At 35.7% G+C, this 15,311-nt stretch overlaps 1 protein-coding gene across 1 annotated transcript; it reads right to left on the bottom strand.

Moving 5' to 3' along the window:
• Nucleotides 1-2,105: 2,105 nt before the first annotated feature.
• Nucleotides 2,106-15,091, bottom strand: rept (RuvB-like helicase 2 rept). The gene is made up of 12 exons (XM_068771097.1): nt 14,967-15,091; nt 14,648-14,834; nt 13,357-13,473; nt 11,366-11,447; nt 9,746-9,908; nt 9,080-9,176; nt 8,411-8,542; nt 7,581-7,693; nt 6,247-6,467; nt 4,233-4,371; nt 2,459-2,570; nt 2,106-2,257 (listed from the first exon to the last, which is right to left on the bottom strand). Exons 1-12 carry the CDS (start codon nt 14,970-14,972, stop codon nt 2,226-2,228), a joined length of 1,401 nt encoding a protein of 466 aa, XP_068627198.1. The 5' UTR covers nt 14,973-15,091; the 3' UTR covers nt 2,106-2,225.
• Between the last annotated feature and the right edge of the window lie 220 nt (nt 15,092-15,311).

Raw genomic sequence — 15,311 nt, forward strand, 5'->3', positions numbered from 1 at the left:
ATTTAAACGTATGTCCTTACGAAATCACCTTTAAATCGGTGCAGAGCAAAGGCCTGGATAACCAGAACTAGAAATAATACTATGCACCATCCTCCATGACCAAGGCTACTGTACCAAATGTGCATAATTTTTTTTTTGTGTTCCTTATTTCATCTGCGATCAGTCCTAGGACTATAAGCGGATTTGTTGAGTGGTTATAGGTTTGAAAGGGGTCTCCCCGGCGGGAGACACTCCTTGTTCACCATCGAGCGTCTAGTCTCTGGATGTCATGGCGTTTAAGACGTTTCCTGTACTGGATGCAAGTCAATTCGGAAGCCAAGTTATTTGGGTGTTTGTCTAGCCGAGTTTTATAATTAGTCGATGACTGCTGGATCTCCTTCTTTACTGTTTTGATCTGCAGAGCTTCGTGGATTTCAGAGTTCGTGAGGAACCATGGAGCATTTGTTATGGTACGCAGTATGCCATTTTGCAGCCTTTGTATGATGGTTATGTTGGAGTTAAAAGCGCTTCCCCAGAGTTGGATCCCGTACATCCACACAGGTTTGAGTATCAGTTTGTAGATAAGGAGCTTTTTGTCCACCGATAGCTTGGAGTTACGAGCCAACAGCCAGTACATAGACCGGAACCGTATGTTTACCTTATCACGTTTCTTTTTAATGTGGTGTTTCCAGGTAAGTCTTCTGTCCAGGTGTATTCCAAGGTACTTCACTGAGTCACTATGGGGTAAGGTGTTGTTACCCAATTGTACAGGTGAGCAGTTTCCTTTTCTAAGCGTGAACGTAATGTGGGTCGATTTAGAGGCACTTGCCTTAATGCGCCACTTCTGCAGCCAGTCATCTACTTTGTTGAGGCTTTCTTGTAGAATGTTTGAAGCAGTCTGGGGATTTTTGCTACTTTCCAACAGTGCAGTATCGTCAGCGAATGTAGCATTCATCACTTGTGATGTCTGTGGGAGGTCTGCTATATACAGGGTGTATAGGATTGGGCCAAGAACGGAGCCCTGGGGTACTCCAGCCAAGATATCATAGATATTTGATACGTCTCCACTTTCTCGTACCTGGAACATGCGATTCGACAAGTAGGAATTCATCAAGGTATAGTAGGTGTGTGGTAGTAGCTTTTTTGTTTTGGAGAGTAGGCCCTTATGCCACACTTTATCGAACGCCTGTTGGATGTCGAGAAACACAGCAGAGCAATACTCCTTAGCTTCGAGGGAATGTCGTATCTTATCATAGACACGATGTACCTGCTCTATAGTCGAGTGTTGATTCCTAAACCCAAATTGATGTTGAGGGATTGCTTCATTTTCCTTTAGCAGTGGCAGTATTCTGTTCAGTAGAATACTCTCAAACACTAGACAGGACAGGTAATAAACTTATCGGTCTGTATGAAGTAACATCATCTTGGGGTTTTCCAGGCTTGTGTATCATTGTGATGACTGATACCTTCCACGTGCTTGGGAAATGTTGGACCCTAAGGACTCCATTGAGAAGTGTATTGATGAACACCAAAGCTTTTCTAGGTAGTTGCATTAAGATTTCCTTGGTGATTAGATCAAAGCCAACTCACGCACCGTTATTGGTCTGGGTCCATGCCAGCTCACGCACCGTTATTGGTCTGGGTGGCAATGACAGTTGGTGGTCATAAATTAGCGTCTTAGATTTGGTTTGTTTGGTGTTACTGTTTAAGAAAACATTTCAAAATTATTACATATAAACTAAATAACTTGCTGTTTTTGATAGTATTGCAAGTATATTTATTTTGGCCCTCGTTATTGGGGACCTGTACTTCCATCCCTATCTGTGGGACAGGGTCGTTTTTTATCTATCATTTTTCACAGAATCTTTCTTTTTTGTTCTTTCATACCACAACTTTCTTCCGTTCTAATAACCATTCAATTATCGCATTTCCTTCTATTTCGTAGTTTTGACAAAATTTACAAGAGGTTTGCTTATTTTTTAATTGATCACAGATTTATGCGCTTTTTTCACTAAATATTTAAAATATGAAAATCCCATTGAAATTTGCTTCTCCTTTATCTAATTAAAGGAAAGAATCATTTAAAATAAGGGTGTGAAATAAAAAACATGGATATCACGGTTTATTTTATATAAATCTTAACAAGAAACTTATACATAACTTAAAAGTATTCTTTCTTAGAAAATAAACATGATGTCCCTCATCACAAAATAATGTTTAGGTAAATTGGTAGGTGGTGGAAACATTTATTGGGTGACTTCCATCATCTGTGGTGCATCTGGAACAAAAAACCACTGTCAATAATTGCTACATTACTGTCAAAAACATTTTGTTTATATTTATGTACTGGCAACACTACAATCAAATATTCAACCATGAGAATTTACACTTAAAAATTGATTGCCTCAATTATAATGCATTTTTCTAAGATATAAATATATCAAACTCTGATGTCTACTTTGCTACAGTATAAACTCACCTCCTGCTCCATCGTCGAACATGAACTCGTCCTGGTATTCCTTGAGGAACTGTTCCGATCTGTGTTCATCCAGGAACAAAGAGTAAACTTTCTTCACGTCTTCCATGCTGACCTTTATACACCAAAATAAATTATAATTAGTAATTATATATTAAATAATTAATATTGATCGCCGAATATGTTTATTTCTAAATCACAAAACTATTTTCCATTACGCTGAGGACTAAAGGACCATGCTTTTGTGACCCAGCAGTGGACCAGACCATGGTGTACACAATTACTTGCTGTCCCATATATGGAGGGCTTATAGTGGCTTGCGAGGTGGAAATGAATAGGAGCATTGCTTACGGCAGCATCACTTCCTTTTTGGAAGAGGAGAGTCACCACACTCTCTTGCAGTTTTGTTGCAGGGTGGTGGGTGATGTAATCAAACAAAACAAAACCGTGTGACAGGAAGTGTGTTGAGGGATAGGAGGCGATGCGTAAATGGAATGTGAAAGTAGGATGGTGTATGTCCCCCAAAAATTAGATGAGAGGAAAGAGTATTTAATATATATATATATATACTATTGTTTTTACAATAACCTTTGATAATTCTAAAGTTTAAATTTTTTGCATGTTAGTATTTACTTAGTCTCTTAATCTCTTAATTTAAATTGTAAACTAAGTTTTTTTAAAGACGCTTTATCAATTTCTGTTTTTGATATTATGGTTCAAATTACCACTTTCTCGTCCCTATTTCATATTGCCATCCTCAGGTTGTGTGCCAGTATCTGTGCGGCAGTTGCCGTATTCGCCACATTGATGAATATGCATATTGGCGTGTTTTGAATTGATTACAACATCATTTAGACACATTGCGTTACAATACACTCCGTATTGTAACATACACAGTTGCCCATAACAGAGTGACTAATTTTATGTATCACGCTTATCTCCCTTTCTTTCTAATATTAGTTACATTGCCACATTCTTTATATTCATTTGTATTCTTATGCAAATAGATTAGTCATATATTAAGGGGACCGGAAAGTAATGTTGCTTTCTTAAATTAAATTCGCACGACTGCATTTTTGACAAGTTTTTATTTCTAATCAACAATATATCCACCTTTGTTATCATCAACCTTTTGCCATCTAGTATACAAATCAATGCCGGTGCGGTAAACATTAATTGGTTTTTCTGTAAAATATGTCGACTGAAACGACACTACTTTCCGGTTCCCTTAAAATATTGACTATGTACCATTGTAATATTTTTCTCTCAACACTTCTCTAAGAGAGTTGTTTAGCTTTTACATAATAGATTGGATGAATAACTCTCTTTTGTAGATCAAAACTTGTATTAATACAAACTGCATTAGCTCAAAGTTAAATAGTTAGACTGATATGTGTAGCCAGTGGACATATGGAACCGAGACATAGTTGCCTATGATTAGCCTCATAAGAAAGAAAGCAATGGAAAGGGTTGTGTTCGGAGTTTCACTGTGAGATGGAACCAGAAATGAGTAGATCTGCAAAAGAACCAGGGTCACAGACGTAGCTAAAAGAATTGTTCGGGTGGAGCAGCAGAACCGAACGGTTCTCGACAGGCGCCCACGAGCCGGTAGACGTGAGGTAGGAAGGCTCCTAGGTAACCGAGGATATAGTTAAAGTCACCGACAGTAGCTGGATATAGTAGAAATTTGTGGGAGTCCTACATCTTGCAGTGGTGACCTCCATAAACCAGTAATAAACATTTTTAATGATGGAAAATGACTATATAAAGTGCATACCTCAGTAGCCTTCCTTCGCTTGGCAACCAGAGAGGCAGTTGTGATCAGCTGTATGGCATATCGCAATGATGTCTCTGTTGCTACACGAGTGAGAACCGTTAGGGCGTCGGCTGACATCTGACAATCTTCTTCTTCACATCTGTAATTTGTATGAATCATAAATTCAAGTACTAGGACAGGCAAGTAGTGACATTTCTGTGGACATATTTTACAGAAAAACCGATTGATTTTTATCGCTCCGACATTGAAAATTTGTATACTAGACGGCATAAGCTTATTGATAACAAAGGTAAATATATTGTAGATCAGAAATAAAAACTTGTTAAAAATGAAGTTGTGTGAATTTAGCTTAAGAAAGCGACATTACTTTCCGGTCCCCCTAATATTATCTATGTTTTTGGAATTAGACAAGTTGTTTTATTCGATTGCCAAAAAATAATTGGCATTTTCCTATTTTAGTTTTCACCTTGCGTATATGTCTTTTAAACCATATCTATATCTATTTATTAATATAATAATATATATCTATATCTAATATTAATATTATCAGGACAAAGTGTCTCTTTTTCCAGCACTTTTGTTAGCAATTCCTATTTTAAAACATGTGCAGTATATAATCTAGGTTTAAAATTAACAGTCAACAATGTAAATGTTTCTCCGACGTTAGGATGTGGTAAATGATTAATTGTAAGGGATATCAAATAATTACTACATATTACAGCAAATATAAACAATGTCACAGCATGTCATTTCATAAAAAAGATATTTAATTCAAAGCAAGTTTACATTAAAAAAATCTCCTCAATCAATCAATCAATTTGTAGGAGTGGTCGTGGTACGGTAGCTTCTTGTTCTTCGGTAGCTTCTTGTGCTTCGGTAGTTCGTCGGTTGTATCTCGTTCGTCGATTGCTTCTTGTTCGTCGGTTGCTTCTTCCTGCGTTGACCGCACCTCCGCTAGCCCTTATAATGAGACTCTCAACAGCGCGATGCAGATTTTCGTTGCGTCTACTGTGGCGCCATCTGTCATGTATCTGTTTCACTGCCGCCGCCGCCATGCGATTGACGGTCACGTGGGTAAGAGCTTGGCGTTTGAGAGGCGCGCGATATGCACGCCACATCACTCCCCCGCCCAGACCGTAACTATGGTCGATAATAATTTGGTAACCTTACTCTTCTGCCGCTCCGGGTCCTCTTGTCTCCGTCTGAGGTAGTAGCAGTTGAAGTGGTTGAAGTGGCTGTAGCGGTTGAAGTATTGGTAGTGGTTAAATTAGCCGACTTGGGGATTAGAGGGATGACCTGATTAGGGACTTGATCTTCCCTAGTCAGATAGGCAGGTTTCAGTCTGTCGACTGAGACAGTAGAGGGCTTGCCCCGTAATTCTATTGTGAAGAATTTTGGGTGTCTTTCTAAGACCTTGAAAGGACCGGCATATGGGGGTTCGAGAGCACCACGTACATGATCTTGACGGAGAAAGACGTGAGAAGTTGTATTAAGATCACGTGGTATGTAAAATGGCACTTTGGTGTGCCAAGACGAGGGTTTCGGGGACAAGTTCGCCATGTGTGCACAAATTAAATGTTTTTCTTATACAGGATGTTTGTTTATTAGTGTAAAAGCTTTTACACCCATTACCCAGTGTTCACACTAAAATATTTACATTGATTTATTTTTCCTATAAAAATGTAATAGACCAATTACCTTCTGGTGGTACAAAGTCTGCAGGGGCAGATAGTAAAAAATAAATTATTTCATTTTATTGTAAATATTTTTTCTTAGTACTACATTATTCATTATTAAAACTGCAACTAATAATGTCATCTATTATTTCTAAAAACAGTGATTTCTGTAATGGATAGAACCATATATTAATTGACAGCAAATGAGCTATACAATTAACCTCTTAAAATCTTTTACATCTATAACCATCCACCACCTACTTAATTGCTATGGGTGTTAAATTGCTGATACCGGCACTTAGGACATGGCATTAAATAAAATGTGAATTGTAACTTACCTGATGTTAAGGATCTCCTTCAATTCCTGATGTGAATATGGAGAAGTAGGTACTATGATCATCCTGTCCAGCAGGTCTAGGGGAATGCCGTGGGGGCTCTTGTAATTCGTGCCCCTGATCCTCGTGATGCCTCGGTTCGTTGCCATAATCACAATGGGTGCAGTCTCTTGTTCCAAAGCCCGATTGAGGAAGGAGAAGCACTCAATATCCAGCATATGAGCCTGAAAGAGAATTTAAACAAATTATAATTTAAACTATGAGAATGAATCAGGTATGAGATACATAGACCAACTGATATCTTCAATTGGGAAGTTGAAAGACCACATGGGGGTCAGACACTTTTTGGAAGATGGATGGATGCCAGATTCAACCCGTCCTATAAAGAAAACTATTTCCTTACAACCGAATTCGCTTGATAATATTCTGATAATACCAGTATGCTTCTAATCTAATAATCAATATAAATATATGCCATATAATAGAATGCAGAGATGAGCAAAATGTATCCTTGACAAGAAAATGATTTGTATCTTTTCAATCTTGGGATATATCACTTTTGTATATCATCGGCTCATTTAGCTCAGACTTAGAACTCAGTAAGGCGGAATAAAACGTGTGAAATTTAATTAATGGAATACACATAAAATTTAAAACTTTTTTATATGTATCCCTGTGTGGCCACCTTACAGAACAAAAGTAATGAAACTGATAATTGAATGTAAATAAACAAATAATCGTTCGTGAATGAGTAAGCTTTTTGGTTGCATTTGCTTCCTATTAAGCATTTTATGTCTTTGTCATGAAGCACAAAAAGCCTAACGTTCGCGCGTGTGATGTTGTCGTTCCGAAATTCCGTAGTTTTCCTTTTTGAATACAAACATGCAATAGCTATCCGCCTCTCTCTTTTACGAGTAAATTGCTATATAAGTCCATCTCTTTCTCTCTAATTCTAAACATACTGTAACTCATCATGAAAGTTGACTCTTAAGTATTAAGATATAGAGATAAAATTGAACACACGCAAGCTAGAGTGATTATATCTTTTGCCAAGATATATATCTTTCTTGTCTTTAGCTCGCCATCTCTAATAATGTGACTGCATTATGATCAGGCCAGTGGGCTATGATGCCTTACTATATTCCTAAATAAATAAATAATAAAGAATTTCTCTAGCATACTCTAAAACTATCTACACAATTATAGCAATAAACTACTATTTTTTATCAGACATTGGCTCTACAGTAGTACACATAGTGATACTGAACCCATACTGTGGTTTAGGAAAGTACAGTAAGGTGGAGGCCAAGGATAAAAGAGTACTAGAGTATTTATACCTCATCAATAAAGAGTACGCCAGGAATCATCTCTGCCTTCCCCTCCTCCCTCCATTCTGCAACTTTGCTGTTTATCTGCTCTCTGATCTCAGATTTTATTTCACCCGTATCACCTGCGAAGGAGAATAGACAAAGTTAATTTTAATTATATTTATACATATTTATGTCATTGAAAAATAAATGTGTAACATTACATACTACACATTTTCCACATTTCTTCATCATCATTTCTGCCTTTCAAGTCCTATACTTCTATTACTTGATGAAGGCCTCTTCCAAAGATTAGATCCAGTATATTCAGACCATTATAATAAGGTCTAAGTAGACAGGCGACCTCTATTGAAATGGTCTTCATTCACAAGATTGTGGGGGTCGGACCCGAGGGAGAAGGCCCCAGTGGCTTTATGTTTTACGGACTATGTTGTCTGCATATAGCCACTTGAATTTGTCAATCCGCTAGGCTATTTCGATTACTTTTGTTTGTCTACCGATCTCATTCCTGATTAAAACTCGTGAAGAAATCGTGAGAACAGCCTACTCGTTGAACCATTGAGCGAGTGTGAACTTGCCAATGATCCACAGAACGAAACACGCTTCGTCTGCACTAGCCGCAACACTTTTTTTATTCATCAAATCAAATTAGAATTGTTGAACGTTTTTATATCTGACAATGGAAACTTTTTTATTTCGTAAATAAGTCAGGATGCCAAGTGACAGCCGACGTTAATTCTATACGCATAAGGTTGTTCATAATTTTTAATATTCGTACATGTATACCTATGTGCAATGCATAGCCAACAACGAAAAATTTCGAGAGTATTATGACATACCAGAGAAAAGTGCCAAGAAGCCATGGGTTCTGGAGTTGATGACGTCCACTTCATGCAATGTGACAGTGTGGACGACCTCCTTGCGCTTCTGAAGTTCACCCTCAGGGCACTGGACAAAGCGGGCTTGCTGACCTGTAAATGGACAAAACTGATAACTAAACTTTGATTTTCTAAAGTTTTGCTTTTTAGTTATATAGGTTATTTATTATATATAAAGTTTGATATTTTTTTCTATATTAAATTTGTTAATGTGTGTTTGTTCTTAATCATGTTTATTAGGTGTTCATCTTTGAAGACTAGGGTCTTTGACCAGTTTGTGTTGCCGGGGATGATCTCCGGTCCGATATTGTGGTCGCTTATGATAAACCTTATAAGTCTCAAGGTCACCCATAAATAGAGATCACTTCGCTGCAAGTTCGAATCATAAGTGAGAAGAACTGCAGATGAACCAAGTATCACTGACATAATTTGAAGCATCGCTAGTCTGATGAAAGTGGATAGGACTCCAACTAGGTACACCGAACAAGATAGGGCTGCGGAAGTCATTGAATGCAGGTAGCGTAAAACCAGTCATTGTGGTAATCTTTGAGGTAGGTCTATGCCTGGATCAGCTAATATGACGAACTGTTTATTCATAAATTTTAAACTTATTTTCAATAACTAACTCACCAGTCGCATCGTAGTCTCGGGCACGGGCAAAACTCCTACCAAGTTTGTTTATTTTTCCAGTTGCCTTGTCTATGGTTACCACATCGCCTGCTTGCACCTGATACAGATTATAAAATTATTATCTAAAACATTTACTTAAATAAGAGAACATTTTGTAAGCATATCAAAAAGAATTGAAAAGAATGTTTGTATTGAGAATTAAACAACACAAAACACTTTAAATTACATATCATAGAAGGCCACACTTGTGTAATGTGTTTACTTCCAGGTTATTTTAATATTAATTCTTCTATTAAGCCGATAGATGCTTAATGAATGTATGGTTGTTTCCTAACGATCATCGCTTGCATGAGCAATGTACTCACTGCCACTTAAGACAAGCAATTCTTTGAGCTATGTCGGGGACCTTGGTTCTTCTCCGAGCAAGGCTCTCCATAATCAATTATATAATATGTATATTGTGACGCTCAGTTTCTTTTGCTTAATCTTATAAAGTCTGAGATATTTATTACCCAAACTTCTGGGTAAACTCCTCTTGTTATTAGGAGATACAATCAATTTTATATTGAATTTTTGCATTTGTAATTATCAGCACATACAACTGACTAGGTGAATGCCTGATGGTGACCGTCTATTGGTGAAAAGGAGACATGTAAGTCACCATACCTTTTCTTTAAGAAGAGAGTCAATCATCTTGGTTCCCATATCATAGTTTGTCTCCATGTCTGTGGTTTTCAGAGTTAGACGGCCGACCCGAGCGCCACCGGTTCCAGCGGCCCTCTCTATCACCACCTCCACCACTTCTCCCTCTATTATTTCAGACTCCTCTCTGGAAAGTAGAACAACTTTCATGAAACCTTCCAATGTAATAAAAAAATGAGAGTTCAGCATATGTTATTTGCTCTTTGTTCTAAAAAAACAATGATATTGTATTAAGATCATTCATATGAAATAAGTAGAATGCTTGGTTATAGGTGGAAAAGCTTTAAAGGGGGTAAATATAAAGCACATTTTCATTTCATTATTTATATGATATTCTATCTAAAAGACAATGGATTCAGAAATAACTAATAACATAACAATAATATGGCAAGAAAAAGTATACACTATCAAATATACATAAGTTTAAGTTAATAAATAATTGTCACACTTCCATTGGTATCTTATTACCAATAAAAGATTATATCATAAAATAAATGAGAGTATTTAGTGTAAAAGCAAAAAAAGTTGTGTAACACATCGTAAGTTTGTAATTTACAGTGTTAATGAGGCTTTCATAACATATCATTATTTTTTACGTTTATTTATGAAGTACCAACTAAATGTAGTTTAATATATATACATATATATATATATATACACACACACACATATATATGTTTACATACATATAAATATGTATACACACACACACACACACATATATATATATATATATATATATATATATATATATATACACACACATTAAAATAAACTACACCAATACCTCACTTTGCGTTGTGGTTACGCTCCAAAAAACACGACGCAAAGTGAATTAAGATTTTCTATAGCAAATTATGTAAAGATCGAAGTTAAATTCTAGGGTTACGAAAATACTACTTTTTAAAAAGAAAATTGAACAAAGAACAAATTTAAAAAAACAAAAATAATTTAACTCTGCATATAAATAAATTGGAAAAATATTTGCCTTTTTTGTAACCAGAAACAACACGTAAAAATTTATATAAATTATTTTTTTTTTAAAAAAAAAGGACAACACGCTACGTAATTAAAACTGAACCCTAAGTTAGAAAAACAAACTGAAAATAAAACTGTATTCAAATTGCGTTGTTTTTAGTAAGAAAGGGAATCCCCGAGTTTTGATGGCATAGCGCAATTAGAAACTAAAGTGTTGCCATTTTTTAGAAAAAAAAAAGTAAATATCAAAAGAAAATTAAAGACTCGAACATAAAATAACGTAACCTCGAAAATCTAAAGACGCACAGTGAAAATTAGTACTAATTAAGTAGAGACGCAATTTAGAAAAAAACGTAAAACGAAACGACGCAAAGCGAGGTATTTGTGTATATTTTACATACAGGGCTACCCATTGCAAATCACAAAGATGGCTCTCCGCGATCGGCAGCATCATCAACTGACTGCCGGGAGATGGATAGGCTTCATTAAGGCCAACCCCCACTCAAAAGCGCAGTATTGCTTGGTTGAGGAAAACCAGCCCGCTGAGCCAAGACAAAGGCATATGCCTTCATGGATGATGATGAACCTCCATGCAGTTAAACTTACTTGATTCTAATTCCAATGGACTTTCTGATAGCCTGTGTGAGTGCTTCAGTTTTACTCATCTCCAATGAATAGATTTCTGAACCTGTAGAGATAATATATATAGTTATTATTTTGTATGGAAGTATTTTATATACATTTATTTTTATTTAATTGATAATGAACACTTGTATTTATCAATATCACAGTTATGCACAACATTACAGTCAAATAGAGCTCCATTATAATGTCATACCTTATTTTTAAATACATGACTATGAGGGTTACAAAAAGGGCCCTGTATTTAGAATTGGGTGTTTTTAACACACAATTACCCTTGATTGAAATGAAATTATTAGAGCAATAAATTTCCAAGTAATACTATCACCTATAAAACTTCTATATACACATGAATTTTTACAAAGAAAGACCCTGTTGGGACGCCTTGGGATATCCACACTAAATGTCAGTTTGTTACAAGCCATATTATCAAAACCCTACATTGAGACCGCTAGGCTGATCAATGATATGGTAATGGATCTTCCAGTAATTACAAATAAAAAAAAATCAAAATTAACTAAACAAAAAACATTTAACTAACAAACTTATTACTACTTGATAAATCTGGGGATTTACACTTAATTATATAGCAATATATATATATATATATATATATATATATATATATATGTATATATATATATATATTTATAAATTTATTATATATATATATATTTATAAATTTATTATATATATATATATTTATAAATTTATTATATATATATATATATTTATAAATTTATTATATATATTGCAAAAGTATACATAATTACAAGTTACTGATTTTATGGCACTTTGAGAAAAGCATGTTCTCAAACTGCCTAACACCGAGCTCCATGGCCATGCTTTGCGATAGTAGCTGAGGCACTAGAACCCCGGCAGGGTGTGACCACAACCTCTCTGACAAGAGTGCACAGATGAACGGAGAAAGGTGTACACTACGCTTGTTTTCATTTCTAGTACTAACCATGTTACTAACTTGGTACAACTAATATGGTTTGCATATTTAAACAGTAAAAGCTCCTTTTTGCACTTCCTACATTTACATTTCCACTATTCGCGGATTTAAAAATGTGCCCCAATTTCTATATTCACAGCCAAAAATTTTTTTATTCCCGGACCTAATGAGTACATAAATAATAAATAAAAAAGAAATTTACTAAGTTTCCAACCCAATATTATTTGTAAATGTGGTCAAATGTATTAATAAAAAAAGTTATGTTAAAATACTATATTCACAGATCATTAAAGATCTTTCATGATCTGTGAATGTGCATGCACTTGAAATGTGACATTTAATTTAAAAAACCTTAGTTAAGGTTTAAGAATGGAAAAATTTGTTTATGAACAATGAACCGTCTATAGAATAAAGTCTTATTTATAAGGGGTAAATTTCTAAAGTGACTGTAGCCAGTCTGAATTGAAGTAGTTTTTAAAAACTGCCATGCAAGAAAAAATTACAACATTTTCAAACCATTATCTAAGCCTTCCGATAATTATTCCAAATGTTCAAAAAACTTGTTTTTCTTACATATTTGTTAATTTAATTTTGTCACCTTGGAATGTATATACAATAATCATATATAAATTACCATAGCACTGTAGGATGCCCTAGGAGACATAGCCAGAAATGAGATCTGCAGACGAACCAAGGCCACCAACATAACTTGAAGATTTTTGATTCTGTAGTGGCAGTGTTGCAAGACTATTAATAGGCAACCGTGAGCTAGTAGACGCAATGTGAGCAAGTCCTCAGTAGGTGGACAAATGACATTCAAGATTGCAGGAAGTCACTAGATGCTGATGATCTTCAGGGGAAACATATGCCTTGCAGTAGACATCTATGGGGTAAAATTATTTGTTAGTAACCACCATTTGCTTTTCTTGTTGTCTCTGCTTCCGCAACTAAGCTGCCATAATTGTTTAGCAAAACAAACCTAGCCATTGTAACTTACCAGCCATACTGGTAAATGGTGTGTCAGGCCCTAATGCCTGTGCCAAACCCATTGCTATGGCGGTTTTTCCAGTTCCCGGCTGACCAGCAAGGAGAACAGCTCGACCAGCAATTTTACCTAAAAAATAATGATATGAGGGCAATGGCAGACGTAAGGCAAATTTTTAATGAAATCAGGCGTTATTTTGCGGAAGTCCATCCTAAGTAAGAAAAAGACCAATATTTTGCCACTTCCACACATGCAGTGGTAGTCGTGCAACAAAGTGGACCGCCTGCTAGCCCGCTCTGTTAAATGCGCAAGCAGCAAACAATGCAAATTACACAACCGCCACCATTAAATCACTCAACATGTGTTTCACCCCGCCACGGGGCATCTTCAGGAGTTATGTTACACCAATTAGTGCCAAACACAGAGTCACAAAAATAAGGGGAATAATTATACTTGTACTTATGTTATAATACTTTTATACAGGGTAACTGGTTGTGTAAAATCAAATTAATGACTGTAACTGTAGCTCTTTCACAGTCAATACCATGTCTAAAAATTGCATAGCCACATACAGGACATAAAATTCGTAGCAGTGGGCAAGTTACATACCACTCAGGAAAGTTGGCTGCTGGAACTTCCAAGTTTTGACAGACTGGCAGTTCAGGATTCAATCCACAAAGTGGACAGTTGACCTGGTTAATATTGTTGGTGAATGCTGAAGGCCACTTCGAAGTGCCAGTTGCCACTTTCAGTTCTAAACCTATGGCATATGCCTATGTTCAGCAGTGCATGTGATGGTTGAAACGGTGAAGACTCAGATTTAAAAAAAATATTATATGACATTTGTAATAATTTTTAGTGTTTTTAGCCTATATTATAAATACATACAGAGCCGGAAATTGTAGAAAATAACAAATTTTGAAAAAATAATTCAAACTATCAACCTTGACCCACAAAAGGGTTTGTCAAGGTTGATAATAAAAATATTAAAATTTTTAATTAAATCCATTATTTCTTGAGCTTTCATGTATTTTTGGCAGAGTATTCGCTTTTAAATAAGTCTCACCATTTTCCTCTAACCAAGGTACACTGCATGTGAAAACATGGACAGGTAAGGGTGATTTAGAGCTTTTGCCTTGTCCAAGATCATCATTTCAGCTACAAGACGTCCACTGTTGGAAATAAGCTTCCTCCATAGATTTCTCACGAGAGCGGTCAAATCAAACTAACTTTATTATTTCGAAAAATTCTAACCTAAAAACGACAGGTAACCATGGCAACAAAAATGTTTGACCAATATTACCTTCTCGAATCATCTGTAGAATGACACCAGCGGCTTTTCTGGCCATCTTCTGCCCCACCATTCCCTGAGACACGGCTCTAGGCTCCAATGAATCATCTAGCCCGAGTCCTCTGATATGCGAATGGGCGCCTATTCTCTCGATACGGGTGATTGAGCGCACCTCTTGGACTTGTGCCGCTGCTATTGACTATAACAATAATATGAGAATTATAAATAAAGCGCAACAACCATAATTTAATTTTTATAAACATAGAAATAGGTTAGAATAACAAAAACAGCATTATAATAAAAATTGTACTACGTATATAAATTTACTTACAGCCATTTTAGACGTGAAATTTAAAAGGTTAACTAAATATTACACGAAAAACTTTGCCGAGTATAATATTCGAAAATTTCTAATTTGAACAAACAACGGCGAAATAATCCAATACAACGCTTTAGAACCAACTGTCAGAAATAATTACAAATGATACGACGGATTCTAGAATCTATTCTTGTCTATGGTTATTTGACTATTACGCTTCTGATAACAATATTGGACAAAAATTTTCTATCTCAAAATTGAAATAAATTATTAAAAAAAAGATTACGTGAAAATAATCTTAAAAACTTTAAAATATTATGGTTTTATTAAAGTTTTTTACTATTTCCTTGTCAGATC

Source organism: Battus philenor, unplaced genomic scaffold, assembly GCF_028537555.1.
Source record: "Battus philenor isolate CCGP_79_NKW_IND1 unplaced genomic scaffold, ilBatPhil1.0.hap1 SCAF_30, whole genome shotgun sequence".
Lineage (NCBI taxonomy): Eukaryota > Metazoa > Arthropoda > Insecta > Lepidoptera > Papilionidae > Battus > Battus philenor.